General features: G+C 36.7%; 1 protein-coding gene across 2 annotated transcripts in view; it reads left to right on the forward strand.

Annotated features, from left to right (window-relative positions):
• The window catches only part of nrm (neuromusculin), a 1,172,097-nt gene that overhangs the window by 1,062,428 nt on the left and 89,119 nt on the right, over positions 1-20,550 (forward strand). For both annotated transcript variants that reach the window (XM_068228563.1, XM_067151064.2), the window contains exons 12-13: positions 3,963-4,226; positions 8,697-8,954. In XM_068228563.1, the coding sequence (XP_068084664.1) occupies positions 3,963-4,226; positions 8,697-8,954 (522 nt within the window). The remainder of the gene's footprint in view (positions 1-3,962; positions 4,227-8,696; positions 8,955-20,550) is intronic.

Below are 20,550 nucleotides of genomic sequence, written 5' to 3' on the forward strand. Positions count from 1 at the left end.
TTCTAAGGTTTTTCATTTGACTCGGCATGTATTTTAAGGAGTGTCTCTTGAAAACTTGAAAACAAGAACAGTAGTAAAAGTAACTAGAACTGAATAAGATTAAACATAGCATAGTTAGATATACAGCAGGTAGAATCTCAGAAGTGAATGATAGTGATCTGTAGGTTTGTCCTGTAAGTATCAGTAACAGAACAAATTTTGAAATGATGGCAGGTACTAAGAAAAAATTCCATTTAAATAATCACCCCACCCCCCACCCCCCACCCCCACCATTTTCTGGCTCAGATCAGTAAATTATTTCAGTTTTTCTTCAAAGTAAATCAGTATTATTAGACTCTTCATCCCCCCCTCCCCACCGTTTAGAATGCCTGCCCAGGTCAAGATAAACATTTGTAATGGTTTGCAGTGGCGTGCAGTGAACATATTCCTTACCCCAGCTGCAAAAACGTTTTTAAATATAATAAATTGTAGCCCCCCACTACACTATGTAAAGTCAACATTACCATTTTATAAGGCTGCATTTTTCGTGGAAAGGTCTACCTGAGAAAGGTCTTTCAAGAATATTTTCAACCACACACTCGCAGATATTTCCAAATTGATATTCACATCAGTGACAACACCATCATTACTTGACCTATAGCAGATTTTAAACAATGTACTTAGTTTCATCCGGTGACGCTTTATGATAGTACAGTCATAGTTTTCACAAAAATACACTGGGACTATTAGTTTTTCACTTAAAAAGCCTAACCTAAACAGAATCAGCAAAATTTAACTGGTATTTTACTGTCGCAAAGTTTTATAATTTCACTTGCTTACTCAGTGAACGCGCATCAACGATAAACAAGGGAAAATATTCGTCACGACATATAACACACATTATATAGGTGAAGAATACCGCAGAGCTTGCAAAACCTTCACCTATAATCCAAGAGGAAAATTTAAAAAATCTCTGTATACCACCATCGCAGACAACCAAATACAAAATTCTTTTACTTCTGGCTTAACTCTGTGTTCATACTGGACAACCTAAATATTTTTCTGCAGCTATCAGAAAACATATTGTACACATGCCATCAATGAATTGCTCGAAAAAACTTTATACATTTCGAAATCCAAAAATAATATATATTCTTCTATATTACAATTAATTTCATAAACTGGCTTTTATTAGCAAGACGATGTGCAAATGGCTATACAGTTAACATGTTGATATTTTTCTTGTAGCCTCTAGTGTGTGGCGCTGAACACTTCAAGTGACAAGTATTAAAACTAACATGCCTTACCTAAGCTATCTGGCCTGTTGCCGTAAATTGCTGTCGGGGGAGGGCCCACAGCCCCGCCTTGCTCCCGGGACAAGGAAGCTTCAAGTGCATGCATCAACCAAGCGACTTAAATTTTGCTCTCTATCACGCCGGCAAGGAAACCCGGCTCGCTGGAGAAGCTGAACTGCGGTAGTGCAAGCGGACTGTCAAGACAGCTGTACTTGGCTTGGCTTAGATGTTTGCATTTTTAAAAACTTTATAAAAAGCATTCTAAGGAGTAATAACAAAATGTTAATACAAAGTTATTTACCCCAGCAGCGCTCGGGTAGATGGGGTTCAGTGCACGCCACTGATGGGATGTGAAGTGACAATGTTTGGTTTGAACAGGACAGATTTTGATAAATCTTGGATGAAAGATCAATGAACACATCCTAAATTTAATGGTTGCAAAATCAATAGTAGTATTATAATTAATTGCTGAAAAATGATTGGGCAGCTCAGAGCTCAGATTTTGACAAGACAAACAGAATTTCTTGCTCTACAAACCTAGTTTATGAACACAGACAGTACTGTAAATGAATATATTAAAATATTAGGGTTTTAACAGTCTATTTCTGTATCATTTACACATGAAACTACCATATTACTTAGTATGAAATCATGGTCATTTTTTATAAACATTCATGTTACTAATCATCATCATCATCATCATCATCATCATCATCATCATCATCATCATCATCTGCAGTTTCCAGCTGTTGGCCAGGTCTGCTTTCATGCTACTAATATCTTCTTTTATTAGCACAAATGAAGAAACTACTGGATTCCTCTTCAGAATCACTGTCATGCTGTAGCCAGCCTATGTAATAATGGTATACATGCAGCAAAGTTCTGATGCCTTAATTGGCCATCCTATCAAGTTTCATTGTATTCGATGCCTTCAATGTGCCATGTTCCATTCAAAACTGCAGTAATAAAGAACTGTCTTTTAAGTACAGTACCTAAATATCCTCTTATGGCACAATGAATATTATAATTATGTTTACGATTGATCATCCTAAAAAAGTTTTAGTGGAATCGGATTGGTCCAACTGAAATACTTCGCTTATTGGAGCTTAAAACTTCTTACTGTGTGTTATACTGATGTGACAACACATGACTGAGAAATAAAGAAATAGGTGGGTGGTGGAGGAACTAAAACTCAGTTAAACTGATAGAAAGTAGGGCTATAAGAAATGGGATTGATAAGAAGAAAGACCATCTGGGAAGATGTGGAGCTTGTGTGTTCATTTTGGTTCGTGATTCTTCCTCGCTATTGTGTTTATCTTTGGATATCTTCTTCTTTTCCATTTTTTTCCTTTTGTAATAAATATGTTTTAGTGCTGGGGGTAATCCGAACATTTCTGTAGTGAAATATGTAGTGTCCTGTAACAAAATGTATGACGCGATGTTACCTGGCAACAGTTCCTTTTGGGCTGTACAGGCCATGACTCTGTATGTCATGGCCATCCATCAATACTTCACATCACAGTCTGCACGGTTGCTAGGTAACTTCGTGTCATACATGTTAATGAAACACATATCTATGATCATTTGATTTTTCCAAAGGGGAATTTAATAACTCTTTTTAACATACAATACATTTTGTCTGAGGACCCACCTGATTCAAAATGACAGCATTATCAACTGCCATACAGCTCATGCATGTACTCTGTTGTCATCATAGTTACCACAAACCACTGTTAAGTTAACACAGAATGTGAAAGATAAGTATATTATATTGCAGTTTTTGTTTATTTGTGCATTTTGGAATAAAATAGTAATAGTGGTAATGTGTACATATAAATACACTGTAAATAGTGGTAGGTTACACGGCAGATCCATCTAGTCAGGTTCAAACACACCTTCACTGGCTATCATCTAGTCAGGTTCAAACACACCTTCACTGGCTATCAAAACGCATGACTGCTGTACACTGGATTCAAATCCAGACAAGACCGATAATACAGATGATCAATTCACTTGACCATTTCACACACTAAACTCTTAGTTCACAACTCCTAATTAACTACTTAACACTCCACACAACATAACAAGACAACAGTGCAACCCTTGATACTTGACAAATGAAAGTACCTATAAAAAAGTATATTAAAAAAGTGTCAAGTTCAATAATATATTATAAATAAAAATTTTCACTTCCATGTTTGTGTCATTATATTGTTATAATAATGTATTCTATGCTTGATGTTTCTATAAAAGCTATTTAATTCTTTTGTGATATACAATCACTCAAAAAAGAATGAGTGCATGGTACGGTATCATATAAGTTACGCACAGCTACACTGTGCTCAAAAACAAACTGAACCTACAGATATAATATTTATTGTGGGCATCTACAGTGTTTGTATCTGCGTGGTAGATGAATTGGAATTTGATAACAATTAAAATTAAGTCTGATAAAATATTAAATACAAGGAATACAATACCATTTGCTCTTTCTTTTTTTTTTTAACAACTGAGAAAACTATGTTTGTTTTCTTTAGTTTTATTATTGCATTAGGCTACTGCTCATAGATAAAAGAAAAAAGACCTTTCTTTCTTCTTCTTCACCTGTCTGACATTTTGTATTCTAAAGAACTGATGTTATAATATCTACTATCCATGCAGTACTAAGTTACTTTTTATTCTTAACAGACCCTCCAGAAAATATCACAGTTACCAATAAGGTTGTATATGTAACGGAGAACTATGTACCTGAGAAAGTATTGTGCAGTGCTCGAGCGTATCCAGAAGCTTCTTATGTTTGGCGCCGTGAAGGTCATCCTCAAGAGACATTCCTCAAAGGCAACGCACTCATACTAAACTATCCTTTGCTTCGGCAGAACAGTGGAAATTATATCTGCGAGGCAACGAACAAGCATGGAAGCATTGCTCAGAAAACCTTCATCAACGTTCTCTGTAAGTATTTCTGATTTATAATTAGTCAGTACCAGTTCTGTATGCTTAAGTCCAAATTCTTCACTTTCAATTAAGTTCACTAAGAGTACTGTACCACAAGGTAGTGGATTAGCAGTATCAAAATAGCTAAACTACAATAACAGCACCAACTCACTTATATCTATATATATAAAATGAGAGTTTTGTCTGTACATTGCTCAGAATTTGAAAATAATGGTATTTCTGTATCGGTCATGTCCACAGTAACAAGGAAATGCACTTTTTACTTTTCCGTAATTTCTGTCTGTCTGTCTGTCTGTCTGTCTGTCTGTCTGTCTGTCTGTCTGTCTGTCTGTCTGTCTGTCTGTCTGTCTGTCTGTCTGTACACGCATCACTAGAAAATGGCTAAAGGTAATGAAAATCAGTATGCTCAGTCGAGGAATAAGTCACTACAATCTAAGCTATAAATAATTTTATTCACGCTGATAGAAATGGTAGTTTAGGGGAGGGCCTAAAATTTAATTTTCAAATATTTATGTTATTAGTGTTCCTATCTTAATAAAAATTGGTATGAAAAGTCGGAGAATAAGTCGCTACAATGTAGGCTATAAATAATTTTATTCACGCTGAGTGAAATGGTAGTTTAGGGGAAGGCCTAAAATTTAATTCTTAAATATTTATATTATTGGTGGTCACATCGATAAATACTGCATAACCAAAGTTATATAGAATTAAATTTCCGACCATTTATGTCTTATACATTTTTACCGTACCGGCTACGATAACACAGATATTCATGAATTTATATTTTTGTTGCCAAGTCCATGTCGACGCCGAGCTACGGGAAAATGGGTTAACAGAATTTAATGAAAATCGGTATATAGAGTCGGGGAATAAGATGGAGCAGAGTGCCTTCAGTGGGTAGCCCCCTCAAAAACACTTCTGAGACAGGGTACCGGACCTAAAGGGGAATACTCCACGATGAAGCAGAAAGAACGAGACAGTCCCGAGGAGAATTTACATTTAGTGGTTACATCGAACGGCGTATAAAATTTAATTTACCAGAACAACAAAACAGGAACTTCTCTTCGCAAAGATGAGGCGACTTACCGAAATGGCTGTCATATTAATAAATTCGGTAGCTAAAGGAAACATGGGTACACTCCGGCAAAGAAAATTAAACGAAACACTACATTTGAAACTGAATACCAGAGAAGTGAAAAATATTAAAGTGCTTACCGGATGGCGGGGCCAAGAAGACCCATACCTTAGGAGGTGACCGTTCCCTTCAATGGTCCAACAGCAAAAGACGCCTTCACAGAGCCAGGCTCTAGCGACAATGCTTCTCTCCGGAAATTAGGAAATCTCACAAATGGCCAATGAGCGTCTGATCTTTTTCTTCACCTACCAATCACATTCACTTTTATTTTCTCCAATTGGAGCACAGAAATTAGTGCTGACCAAGAACATTTGGGAATCCTCGAGAAATTACGAAATTGATGCAACTTTACGAAACCGGAAATCTCTCACGCCGATGTGGCGCGTGTGGTACAGTATGCACCAGAATTATCATGACGATTGAATAATTTTAAAATCATATTAACATCAAACAAATTAAACAATTCCAAAATTCACATACTGAGAAGAGACAAAAGGGAAAACAAATGAACAAATACATTACATATTTACAATTTCAATGTCATTTTCCGAGTCCAAATAATAGAATCCACCGAGCTCGATAGCTGCAGTTGCTTAAGTGCGGCCAGTATCCAGTATCCAGGAGATAGTAGGTTTGAACCCCACTGTCGGCAGCCCTGAAGAGGGTTTTCCGTGGTTTCCCATTTTCACACCAGGCAAATGCTGGGGCTGTACCTTAATTAAGGCCACGGCCGCTTCCTTCCCACTCCTAGCCCTTCCCTGTTCCATCGTCGCCATAAGACCTATCTGTGTCGGTGCGACGTAAAGCAACTAGCAAAAAAAAAAAATAGAATCCCAATAATCACAACAACGCTATTTGCAAAGGGACCAGCAATACAACGGCGTGCGTCATTACATGCCAAACAAGTATTGGTCTAGTATACAATATCATTGTGACATCGTGCTGTCTACGGCAACTCGAGCTCATTGGTCTGTGCTGACACGTTGGAAGGTAATATGGCAGCACTGTTTCTGTGTTCAGCTGGCAATGAGAAGGAAAATGAAAGAAACAACCGTGAAAGAAAGGAGGACTGTAGTGCGACTATATCAAAAAGGTAAATATTTCAAGGACATAAGTGAAATAATTGGAAGAGCTGTTACAGCTGTTAAAAATATTGTTTACAGGTACAAAAGAACAAAGACAATAGAAAGCAGACCAAGAAGTGGCCACCCCTCAAAGTTATCAGTACAAGACAAACGGCAAATAGTGCGTAAACTGGCCCAAAATCATCAGCTAAGTGCGCCGAAGATAGCAGCTGAGTTAAACAAAGATGTATGAGAGCAAGTGTCATCTGAATCCATCTGCAATGTGCTCTGCGAAGGAGGATATGCGGGCAGAACAGCCCATAGAAAACGGTGCATCTGTAAGGTTAACAGGAAGAAGCGACTTGCGAACACTAAAGAGCACAGAAATGACAGCTATGATGATTGGAAGACAGTTGTTTTAACCGATGGGAGTAAATTTACCCTCTTCATGTCAGACGAATGACTGCGTGGAGGAAGATGCATTCTGAACTTGAAGAGAAGAACCTGACAGCCACTGTGAAACATGGAGGTAGTTCCCTGATGGTGTGGGGTTGCATGAGTGCGAATGGTATAGGTGTATTAGCCTTTATTGAACGGACTATGGATCCCAAAGAACACATTAACATCTTCAAGACACATCTTCCATCAAGTGAACAAAAAATGGGACTCTTAGCAAAGTTTAAGCAAGATAACGATTCCAAACACGCAGCCCTGAACACGAAGCTATGGCTGTTATATAATACACCGTGTTAGATGGAAACTTTGCCACAATCTCCCGATATCAACCCCATCGAGAATTTGTGGCACTGTTGGAGCAGAACGTGAGAAAACACGCAATATCAAACAAAACTGACCTGAAAGAAGACTTACTCACCGAATGGGATGACATACCAAAGGAAACTACGGAAACCTTGGTAAGATCGATGCCAAGATTATAAAGAGGAAAGGGGACCTACCAAGTACTGAAACGTTCATGAAGGATTAAAAAAACTGCGTTATGTTGATTCAGACCAATACTTTTTTGGTGGTAAGTGAAAATGATAGTTTTAATTTATGGTTTTTTTAGTCATATGGATATGGAAGAATTATGTTTTTTTTACAGTGTACATGTTACACAAGATGATAAATAATCAAGTATTGTAGTATATGTCAATTTTGATCATCATTCCCCTTGCTCCTCATCCTCACAGTAGCATATTTCGACAGACCAATACTTTTTTGAGCCCCTGTAGGTGCAGTTGATTCACATGGTATATTTCTTCAAGCATTAGAGGCATATTAGTGTATGTCTTCTTTCAACAGTTTACTGCAGGTAGTAATATACAACAGTTTTACCATAATTACTCAGCATACCAGCAGCATAACCTCAAATTAAGCAATGGAGAGGAACAAACAATTAACAAATCAAGTCATGTATGGGAAGATAGGAAGACAGAATAGAACAACCAACAGGCTGGTGTGGGAAGAGAGAGTAGTAGAAAGAGAATGCAAAGACAAATATGAAAACACAAAAGGACAAGTACCTACCGGTACCTACCGGTACCTACCGGTATATTACTATATCTATGACTGCACGTAATTGGACTCTCAGCCCCTGACAAGCTCATTTCTGCTTCTCATCTTCAACAGGAGGGGCAGGCATCAACACTCACAGAGGAGGCATTTCAGATTTCTATACTTCCCACATTAAAACTGAAGATCTGACAAAATGGCTCTCCTGATGAAACTGGGAAGCAGAAAAGAGCTTGTTGGAACCTGGCATTGATAAGGAGAGAGCCAATACATGTAAAGATGGGTAAATTGACCTTGTTCCTTTGCGTTTTCACATCTGTCCTCATCTTCTCTTTAACTTTAACTTCCCAGGTTCACCTGTCATTGTGTTTATCCTATTATATATTCCTGTCTTTCTATACCGGTACATGACTGTTGTAGTTACCAATAGAAAAGCAGTTACTAGTATTATTTTCTACAGTCATTTGCTCTGGTATAAACTGAACAAATTTTAGGTACCAGTACTTGTTTACCTCCGGTGTATAGAATTTACAATGATCCTGGAACTAATGTGTTTATTAAATTGAAATTGTAAAACATGTTACAGAATAACTTAATATGAATACATATAAGATCACTTTCTGAAATAGTAACTTCATTAAACTAACTTCTTCACTTGCTGCTTGAAAGTTAAATCTGAATTATTGAGAGCTGTGTCATTTTACATTTGTGAATACCATATGTACCTTCTCTATTTACCTCTCATTGACTGTGCAGACAAGCCTGAGTGCGGGATCACACAGACAGAGATGGATGGAAAGCTGGTACTGACTTGTACAGCCAATGCAAATCCTCCGGAAGTAGACTTCACATGGCGCATCAAAAATGAGAATGATACAATTGAGGAAAATGTTGAGAAGAAAGGACATCAGTCCCAGTTAACACTGGAATCTTACGTAGAAAACTTCCGTACATATCTATGTTTTGCTAATAATAGTGTTGGAGTCTCCATTCCATGTGAACGTGATGTTACAGGTAAGACAATCAGCAATTTCCTTTAATCCTTGTATTGATTTAGGATATGTTGTTTGTTCAATATTTGTAATATAGACAATCTTTCATATTTCAAAATCAAATTCTTAAGGCTGCTTCTAGACCAGGAAATCATTGATTAAGGTCTAAATAGCAAATTTTATTTTATTACATTTAAGTCACCTGGGAAAATTTGGCCATTGGAGCTCATGAGTTCAAAATGTGAAATAGATGAATATTACAGAGAGGGTGATTCAAAATAACACTGACAATGCTTATGTTGTACGGGACACAAAACTAACCATATTTTAAGAAGGGACCCATGCCTTGGGCACTGTGTGGGTGTCAGAGTTCGACCACATTTTGGATGTGGTGATTGGCAAGCATTATACATTTTGTCAAAGGAACCCTCATCAACCTAAGAGAAACATCACATTGTGCACTGAATTACAAAAGGGGTTTGAATGGTTGACCTTTAACTTGATTACGGAGCCTACATCAGCAGAGCAGAGATTGACACTCACGGAAAGAGATGTGTGGTATGTGCTCGGCATTTCAGCTACTGTGTAAATGCATGCAGAGAGGTTCTCCTCTGATGATACAGGCATCTTGTACACCAAACAAAAATTTTCTAGACTATGTGTGCTGATATAGGCTCTGTAATCAAGTTAGCCTGTTGACAATTCAAACCTCTTTTATAATTTAATTCAGAGAAGACAAAATAATGCCCATGTTAGTTTAGTGGAAGTTTCATGACAAAATTTGGAATGCATGCCTAGAATATATCTGAAGAATTGTCACATTTTAATGCCACAAAACCATGCATTCCTGGACATGAATCCCCGCTTGAAAAAATGATCGGTTTGCTGTTCTACAGAACATTCTAACCACTGGCAGTGTTATTATGAATCACCCTGAAATGAAGAAAATAGGTCTATACAATTTTCAAAAATGTAAATCTTTAAGAATATTGATGGGAACAAATGAAAGTCAAATTAAAACCAAGTATAGATAACTACAGTAGAAGTTGAGGATAGGAACATTGACAGGTCAGAGTGGGTAGAGGAAGTGACAGGGAGGAGGGAAAAGGACAAACCCCACAAGTTCATACAGTGCTATCTTTGTAACACTTCTTCTAAACCCTTTTCTCAGCAACCTCTGATTAGCTTTATTTTGCTTCTGTATTTTATCAGGCAGTCAGATGTTCACTGAGGTTGGTGAGAGGAGAGAGAGAGAGAGAGAGAGAAAGAGAGAGAGATGAGTCTGCTCTTGTCCTTATTTCTCCTTCCTGTTCTTTCTACCTCCCACACTAACTTCTTATAGTACGTATATGTAGGAAAAAACAAATGGAGAACAGTGACACACCACGTAAGCATGCCATCCAGATGCCCATAGTGGTACCTCGAATCTCATGAAATCATTGAAAAATGTGTGGGTTAGAATATATTGTGTAAAGTTGAAGTACAGGACAGGGTGGTTGTGTGTTCAAGAAGGACTCAGTGGTCCTAAGTCTGTCATTGTGTGGGATGTTGGTGCATAGTGAGGTGACATCAGTCTGAATAAAAGGCATTCTGAGGTAATGGGTTTGGAAAGAATAGCAGGACATTCTAGGAAAAGACCTGTTTCATGAATAATAAGAGTCAAGGAAGCATACAAACTGTTGAAGATATTGGTCAGCCAGTGCCAAAAGGGGTTCTATAAAAGAATCTCGGCTGGAAATAATAGGACATCCTGGATTGTTGGCTTTATGGATCTTGGGAAGCATGTCGAACTTGGGAATATGGGGTTGGTTAGTGATGAGGTGACTGATAGAGAATTCAGACAGACTTTCATGTGGTCCACTGAGTTTGTTTGTTGTAGGTGGCTAAGTTAAATTTTTTATAACGTGTGGGGTCTTGGTTGAAGAAAAATGTGCTTATGTTTCTATCACTTTATCACTCCCTTCAGCTTATTTTACACTCCCAAACAGCTTATATTTGACTTCAGATTCATGTTTAATTTCCCTATTGTATGTACAACAAGATGTAAATTATTGTCATTAAGGGTTTCACAATGATGTTCTTCCTCCATTTATCTCAATACTATTGTATAATCTGTTGTTACATCACTGCCTTCAGTTAAAATTTTGAACAAAATTACTTGGAATTCAAAAGGTATTTTGCTATCATCAGATATTCATTTTCTTTTCAATATCAAACTTTCTTAAGTAAAATCTATTATATTAGATAGATTTTTAAATTAAATTGCACATCTTTAATTAAAAGAAACAATCAATTTCATTCTCCTTCTTGAAAACAGTCAGTAATATTTCTCATAATCCCTTCAAAGTCAAAAATACTATTATTATTTTTCAGAAGTACTGTGTCATAACATGGGTTATTCATAAATTTTGTTGAATTATGAGAACAATAGGTTTCCCCACTATTGAAATATCTACCATAAATTTGTAGAACATATGGCATTTGGATTATATTCATAAAATTTTTCTCTCGAAGGCAATCTATTTCATTCATGATTACTTTCAAAAATGATTATGTTTAAGTGTCCCATAATGTTCCTCATGAAAGTTTTTAAGTAATGAATGAGTTACCTAGGTTTACTCACCTGTAATCAGTCACATTTCTCATTGTGATCTGAAGATTGCAAAGCTGTCTTTTGAAATTTGTGTTTATGAACACATATTTCATTTTAAAGTATCCAAACCTATGTTATTGTCTAATACTGTCAATACTCAACATTTCTAGCTTCAATTCATGGTCCTTCAAAACGTAGCTTTAGTAAAATTCAACCCTCTTTCATCAATGTATTACATTATAGTCAGCGATGCTAATATTTGTTAACGATTGACTTTTCCACATTTAATTGCATACAATTCTAATATTTCTTCTCAATAACTGGCATTTACAGTAGATAATAAAATAATAGTATACTGTGCATTGGTGAAACATTTTCAAGATGCTTGTTCCATGCTACGATTGGTCTGTTCAGTCATCAGAAGTACACCCACAGACAGAAGTGAATTTATTGGAAGAAGATAGTTATTTGGAAACGAGTTAAGCTGCCACTGCAGACAGTGAAACATTTTCAAGAGTATTTCGTGAACACTCTTTTTTACTGTGCTAGTGCTGTGATTATGGCCCTCACAAGCGTTGACCCAGGAATGATTTGGAAGGAGGGTGGTTGGGGATTCTGTAAAGTAGAGGTGGAGAGGGATCAAATCAAGTCATATGTAGAAAGATAGGAAGTGACAAACTGATTCATATATTCCATTACTATCAGCACTTACAGCTTACTTGGTCATCATAAATAATTACAATTCAGAGAAAACAAAATAATTTATGCCATCAACACTCAAATAAACTTAGCAAATCAACTGTACAGATGTAAACAAAGTTAACGAGAACTACAGTACCGTTCTGTCAAGGGATTTCAGGTGATGTGCAAAATTTCTTATACATTAAATCAGGGCATAAAGAAGGATTTCGGGCATTCTAAAACATGTGATTATTATCAATAGTGGATGTTATAAATATCAACATTGAAATATTGTGATGCCGAATGTAGGCTACATTTTCAAAATACAAGTCAGTGTTTTGTAATAGTTGTTTGGAAAGAAAGTTCTTATTTAGTTTCAGTATTGATAATCTAAAGAAAATACTTTTTAGTTTCCAGTTCTAAATTTTTTAAACTATGTATTTTTTTTATCAAAGTTTTATCCCTAATAATTAATAACTAACATAAATAAGTATTATAATGAAGAGCAATTTATGTAGCCTATACAGTAAGTGAGAGTGAAATAGCAATATAACACATTTAAAAAACAATACTGGTATTAATTTTTTTCTATTAATTTGGTGTGACATTGGTACCAAATTCATATCATATTTCTAGACATATTTTTTTTTGCAAATAACATACAGAAATATCTGATTAATAATAATCAATGTGATATTTATGGTGGTAAAAACAATTCTGAAATTCATTTTTCCATAAAACTAATTGTATTTAAGCAATAAAAATATGAATTAATTTTAAACTATTACAAACAAGTTTAAAATTTACATGCTATTTATTACATTATTTATGTATAATTTAAAAAATTTACCATACAGCTATGAAGAAGTAAAGAAGAACACTCTGTATTCTGGTATTGAAACTTATCAAGCCTTTTTTTTTCTTCTTCTTCAGATTTTATGCTCTTGCTGTCCAAACAAAGCTCTTTTAGATTTCTATCATCAATAATGCTTAAATCATAAACTTTTTGTAAACCAGACTCAAACTCTTATATCTCAGTAAACAATGCAATTTTAATAGTGCATGTTAACTTATCAGTTAAGAATTTAAGCTCCTCCCCCATTGGATTCTTTGTAATAATAATAATAATAATAATAATAATAATAATAATAATAATAATAATAATAATAATAATAATAATAATATACAGTATTATATATAATATTATATCCCATGCACTGCACAGCCACATTATACACAATGCTTTTCAATTAGAGTGTCAAAAATGAGCTCAGAATATTCTAAATTTATATCCTGGGAATGAATTATATTATTATTATTATTATTATTATTATTATTATTATTATTATTATTATTATTATTATTATTATTATTATTATTATTATTATTATTATTATTATTTAGTTCCATTTGTGCCTGCTATGGACCATGTGGTTCTTATCTCTAGCAGCTTTCTTCTTTGACCAGTACTCCTTCATTCTTGCACTGTGAATGTCTTTTCGCTCCTGAGTCCATTTCACACCCCCTCCCGGACGTACTGTTTTTTCTGTTAGTGACTGGAGAGAGTTTGTTGTTCTGATCAATGTTCTGTACCTATTCCTGTCATAAATTTCACTGGGAGCAATGTCTAGTTCTTGAAGATCTTTTCTGATGAGTCTTGCCCACTTGGCATTAGTCGCTTTCCCTCTAGAGATGGTGTGGAAGATTCTGGAGGTGAGCCTCTGAGTGTCCATTCTCATGACATGACCATAGAAGTTAAATTTCTTCCTCATAGATGTTGTAATGCTCTCCAATTGTTGGTACAGTTCGTTGTTATGCCTGATTCTGTACTTGCCTTCTTCTTTAATAGGGCCCATGATTTTCAGCTCCAGTTTTCTAAGTTGCACTTTTCTTACCATGTTTAGGCATTCTGAGGCGTATAGTACTGACGATCTCACTACAGTAGTGTAATGCCTGATTTTGTTAAGGGAGAGGGATTTGGATTTGTATATACTCTTACATAGGTGATAGGCGCTTTCCAATTTGATACATCTGCTGTTCATGACCTGATCTTCATTCATGTTTGGGGTTATCCATTCTCCTAGGTATTTAAAGGAGTTAGTCCTTTGTACTGTTTTGTTCCCCAGTGGGATTGATTTGGGTGCATCTTTGATGTTGGTGATAAACTGTGTTTTGTTGATGGTGATCTTCAGCCCTACTTTAGCTGCTATGTATTTATGTAATTATTAATATTATTTTGTGTGGCAATTGTAGCCTGGTTGCAACCCTTCTTAAGCAGACCATCTATAGAGTGTGGGTGGAATACGCTGTGTAACATACTGCTTGGAGATGTAGTGGAAAAATGTGTTACGCGTTGCATTTGAGTTACAGTGAAATCTAGAGAGTACAAACAATCAGTTCCCAAGCCATTGGAATTAACCAACCACAGTTAAAATCCACAGCCCAATCAAGAATCAAACTTGGGTCTCCTCAGACCAAAGGCTAACGCGCTATCACTCAGCCAAGGAGGTGGACCTGGGAGAGACGAAAATCTGTTTTCACCATCATTAGTTTTATTTGCACTGAGAATATTACTTCTTACATTGTCGTGACAAAATACCACTCTGCCTTCTTGATTTCCTCTAGTTTTGCCACCCAAAGTAAGAACTGAATGATGATTAAAATTGTTCTCAAGGGGTGTTTATATCATTTAACTTTAATTTTGAATCTGTCAACAAATTATGATAATCGCTAATGATGCTGAGCTATATTATTTCATCTTCTGCAGTTGGTCATGTTACTTTGTACTAATGAACAGCAATGCCGTTGCAAACAGCAGTGAAGCCGGTGTAATTCACTGTTTAGTTTAGATACTTAAGAAAACAAAGAAAGAATGAAAAACTCCCAGTTCATACTCTGTGCATGAAATACACACACACTATATTGTACTTGAAACTACCATCATTCTTCATACACATACACACTTCATATCCCACGTAATGTACGGCCAATTACAGTGTTGACAATGAGCACAGAATATGGTTAATTTCTATCCTAGGAGTCAAGATTTCCAAGCAGAAAAACTCAGATGTGGTCATTTGTTTTACTTTGGTAAATATAAAGAAATCCAAGTTAATTGCAGACACTTCATACCTCTACATAATGAGAAAAAAATGTTTGAAAATCTGAGAATATGTATACCCTTTTATCTTCATATTTTTTAGTTAAGTACTGGAAAGACAACATTTTCAGATGACTTATTTAAAACCTGATATGATCAATGTCAAAAATGTAATATAATTTAACTTATTTACTTTGATGTCTGCTTATGGAATGGCCCGCAAAATGTGCGGCCCCTTAAAATTTTTTAGGATGAACCAATACTACTTTCTAGATCACTCGGTACTATTAATAGACAAAGAACTGATAGTGGCCCAAAATACTGAAGTTGCTTCATATCTAATGAGGAAGGCAGACACTATGTTCAGACCAAATTTGTAAAAGATGACACTTGGCTTTGATAATGCTTATCATAGAAGGAGATTCATTTTATGAAATAAAGTGTAATACCTTAAATTTCAACTACATGTCTGTGAAAGTTCAAATGACAGGATTTCTGGTGTACTCTACTTCACAGAATTTGATATTAAGCCATTAAAGCTAATATCTACTGGGATGCCACATCTCTTATGACAGCCACAATGAAAGCAACATGCTTGACTGATCTATATATCTTACTTCAAATTACACTAATGACACTAAAGACTAAAAGAAAAAAGTAAACTCGTGTCCTTATCCCAAGGTGGTACAGCTCTTTTCAGGCACACCCACAATGGAGGTGAGCTTCATGTACCATTTTAACCACTTACCAGCCCTGCCGCCATTCTTAAATTTCTGGCAGTACTGGGAATCAAACCCAGACCTTTTAGAACAGCAGCTAATAGGGCTAACTGTTACACTATGGAGGCAGACACTAATGACTAGACACTCCCTGAATGTAAAGTAGGCTGATCCCATATGTCACTCAAGTATGTCATGAGTGCTCAGTAGAAATGTTTACTAGCTACAGTGTGGTTGAAATGGATATGCGGTGACAGCTCAGTAAGGTTTACAGTGCCCACCAATTGTCATTCCATCCGTGAGATCACTGACAAGTTTCAAATGCCACGTTCAACAGCGAGTGATGTAGTGGCGATGTGGAAATGTCAGGGAGTTTTAAAACCCCCACCTTGATCAGGGAAGTCAAAACAAACAACAGATAGGGACTGTGAATCTCTTCAATGCGTGATGAAGTCAAACCTGCAACTGTCGTTAGAAACCATTCATAAAGCAAAGGCCATAACCAAGTGGTTTTTCAAAATGAGAGTGGACATAATTGAACATCTAGCCCAAAGCCCTTATCTGAACGTGACTGAGTAACTCTGGATGGGTTACAGTGCCAGTTAGTAACCAGACCAGTCCGTCCCTGATTGTCAACAGAACTCTTCGCCACCGTGCATGTAAAATGGAAGAAAATTCCTGAGACATCCACTGAAATTTAGTGGAAATTCTTTCTAGAATGGTAGAGGTTAAACTGTTGTAGAAATGTACACAAGATACGTATGATAGGCCCTACTTTGCGTCCAATGGTATGGCTGATATTTTAGTACAGGATAAATTGATAGATTTAATGATAACCAGTTGCGTATTTGCCTATTCTAGTCTATGTTAGGGACTGATCCTGAATCAAGTGAGCATGAAACAGTGTAGGGCAAGAGGTCTCAACTCTGTCATGGCATGTCCCATAAGGCTGATATGTAATGCTCCTATAGATGTCCAGGACAGGTGCAAAAAAGTACCTGCAGATCAACTGAGGAAATGGGTAGGAAGGACTCATCAGCTGGATGATAACAGCTTTCCTAAAGGAAAGTGACCTTCGTCCATAACATCTGGTCCCCCAGGTTGGGGGCTTATGGCAAGAAGGGCATCCAGTGAGTATTTGTTTGCCAGAACCAAATGGATCCAGAGAAGAGATGGAAAGACATGTGGCGTAAGACATCAGGGAGAATGGATTAAGCAAGGAGGTTGCACTTGACAGGAAGAAATGGAAGAGAAAAATTAGAAACAGTGACCTGTAATTAAGAATAGGAAAAAGCTGAGGAAGGGGAATGGTGGTGGTGGTGGTGGTGGTGGTGATTATTGTTTTAAGAGGAAGTACAACTAGGCAACTATCCTCGGCATGACACTAATCAGAGAGAAAAATGGAAGGGATCCAACACTTTGAAAAATTAAGGTATCGGCCAAAGGAAGACAAAGGCCACGAAGGGCGTGAAAATGAACGACTTCCTAGGCCTCCAGTGCTCTAATACCATTGGGGTCAGAAAAGAACAAGAGTTGACCAAGGAAGATCGGACAGGATAGGTGAAAGTGAGGAACCTGGCACAAGTAAGTGGAAGAAAGGCCAGGACTCAGCTAAAGACAATGATTGCCAACTCATGCTCCAAAGTTCAGAGCCCATGGGGCCCCTTTCACTCACCTCTTACGACAAAGTAGAGGATACCATGGGTGTTATTCTGCCACCCCCACCCACAGGGGGACTGAGAAAGGAGAAGAAGAGGGTTTATAGTGGTGAAGGGCAGATCTATGTTGTACTGGCACCACAGCAATTCCAACTAAGCCAGCACCTATGGGTGGCTTGTCATTAATGGCAATTTGGTGTCTCGATTAAGCCATCACTAAAAGAGGGTTCAGGTTGAGTGGCCTGTAAACTTGCACTTGGGAGATGGTGGATTCAAACTGTACTGTTGGTAGTCCAAAAAATGTTTTACAGTGACTTCCCACTTTCAGACTAGGCAAATTCTGGGGATATACATAGGCCTTTACTATCCCACCTTCACCATAAACCTACTTGTGTTTGTGCAGCATGAAACCACTCAAAAAAAAAAACCTATTAATTTCTTGTCAAGATCTGATAGTCTTACTTCTTAGCCTTTTTCCTGTCATGCAAGTCCCACTTTCCTGCATGTCAATTGCCACTTCTGCTGACTGATGCTGATGTATGTTATGTCCTTTCTCAGATGGTCTAGTCACCATTTCCTACCAGGTGAAGGTCCAAGACAAATTTCATCACAGCCTGCTTAAACACACTGTGGTGCTGATTATCGTTTTGAGAGGAAGTACAACTAGGCAATTATCCTCTCTTAACATTAATCAAAGGACAAAATGAAAGAGGTCCAATCCTTTGAAAGGTGAAGGTATTGGCAGAAGAAAGTTCAAAGGCCTCAAAGGGTGTGAAAATAAAAGACTCCCTATGGCTACCAAACCTAACACTGACTGGATGAGAAGAAAACAAGATTTGACCAAGGAGATTAGATAGAAAAGACGACAGGGAGGAGACAATGTGCAGGCAGTGCCATACTCATCTATGGGCCCCGTGGTCAACAATCCATGCTCCCAAGGTGAAATCCCCTCGGGTCCTCCTTAGTCACCTCTTACAAGATGGAACCAATGCAGACAGGCTCCTTACATATTTTCCTTTGTGTATATGACTTCTCATACATCACCATTTCTAATGTGGTCCAGCCATGTGAGACCCAGTGCCTATTCTGCATATATATTTCAGTCTTAAGTTTACAAAGGGTAATATATTCACCTGTTGGACCATCACGGTCATACAGTTTCTATGCCTAATTTTCATACTGTAGATGGAGAATAGGCTTTTTGTTGCCATTTCAAATAATCTACTCATCTGATTAGTGACCATTTCCCTGAGAGAGACCTATTAATTACTAACTCAAAATATTATTTCTTTCATCGTCGACTTCCGAGTCACAGTCAGTAAGTTGTCCTTTCATTTCCAACTGGTCAGTGGGTTTTGAGGATGGTTAAATGTGACTCTTTCATATTGTTTGCTTCTGGCACTTCATGGAAATTCTGTGGGATAAAATTCTGACATCTTAGCATCACTTAAAAATCTAAACTAACTGAAAGCGTGTTAGAGAAAAACAGTAATATTATTACATTTCTCCTGCCCTTTATTATTTTATGAGGAATATTGTTGCACACTTTCTATATATTATTATTAAGAAATATTTCATGGTGGGGTCCAACCTTAAGCATACATACTGCTAGTAAAAATTGAAATATGTATGGTATTATTTAAACATATATAATAAATTCAGCTTGTGAGAATTCTTCAGTTAGAACTGAAATAATCCTGTTTGATGTTCAGATTAGAGAGATACAAGTTGAGGATGCAAAAGTGAACTAATTATAGCCTTTGAAAATCATATTTGAAACCTAAGTAATGACTTCATTATTCAATGCTTTTAGCCTACCAGGAGAAAAGTAGTAAGTTCCGAGACACAGGTACGCTTGTTTCCAAGTAGTGGAGAGCCACAGTATTGCTTGCTGCATGCTTGCGTGCATGCGATATTGTAAGAGGCAGGGAAGCAGCTTTGTGTGCGGAAAGTCTACTCTGAGACGTAGTCTTCTTAGTTGTGGAGATATTTGTATAGATGTAAATAGAAGTATCATGAAAATAGCAAAAAGCTAATGATGGTCTGTTTATGTCAACTCACTGAGCACCTGCTTATAAACTTTACATGACTGTATTCCTGGTATCATACACACGGCATTAATATTTGTATTTAATTTTGAAAGAGTGTAATATAGTGTACTTGTTGAAGCCTTACAACAGGATGTAGTGGGAGTTCATCGATTTGCATTATTCGTAATATCTATAGCACATGAAAGACAATGCAAGTAAAATTAGAGATGCGAACAAATGGTTTTGTTTTTCACATTTTTGGTTACATTTTCCTCATTATGATCAATTCTTAACTGATCTTCTGACTGAACTGAGAAACAAACCCACTCTGCAACAATGTCTGTATCATATGAGGTCAGTATAAATCACAGAATAACATTAAAACCAGAGTGACGAAACATTGGTCTGATCTGGATGTGGGTGGTAATTCTATTTTTATAGCTAATTACGCATATTTACCAACAACATACTTGAAGTAAGTTTCAAATGAATGACGCTTATCTGCTCTATGCTTACGTGCACGGCTTCTCATATTTAATGAATTCCAGTTCTCTGAAATGGAAACACTGTCATAATAAAATGCAGTAATTGCCTCTGCTCTTATACTGTACATGCTGAATTGAAATAATGTAGAATTGCTTTTCATTTAAGCTGTGTAGGGGTTTAAACTAACAGGTATACAGGCACTAGTTTTGTCTGACAAAAGTCCTTTCATGAAGTTTAGATCTTACTGTTCATAACCCAGGTCAGTTTTAGAAAAAATAATTTTAATGAAGGTAATTATTACAAGGTAAGTGGAGATCTTATCCAGGATACATCAGTCTGAATGCTACTGGA

Source organism: Anabrus simplex, chromosome 7 (genome assembly GCF_040414725.1).
Source record: "Anabrus simplex isolate iqAnaSimp1 chromosome 7, ASM4041472v1, whole genome shotgun sequence".
Taxonomy (NCBI): Eukaryota; Metazoa; Arthropoda; class Insecta; order Orthoptera; family Tettigoniidae; genus Anabrus; species Anabrus simplex.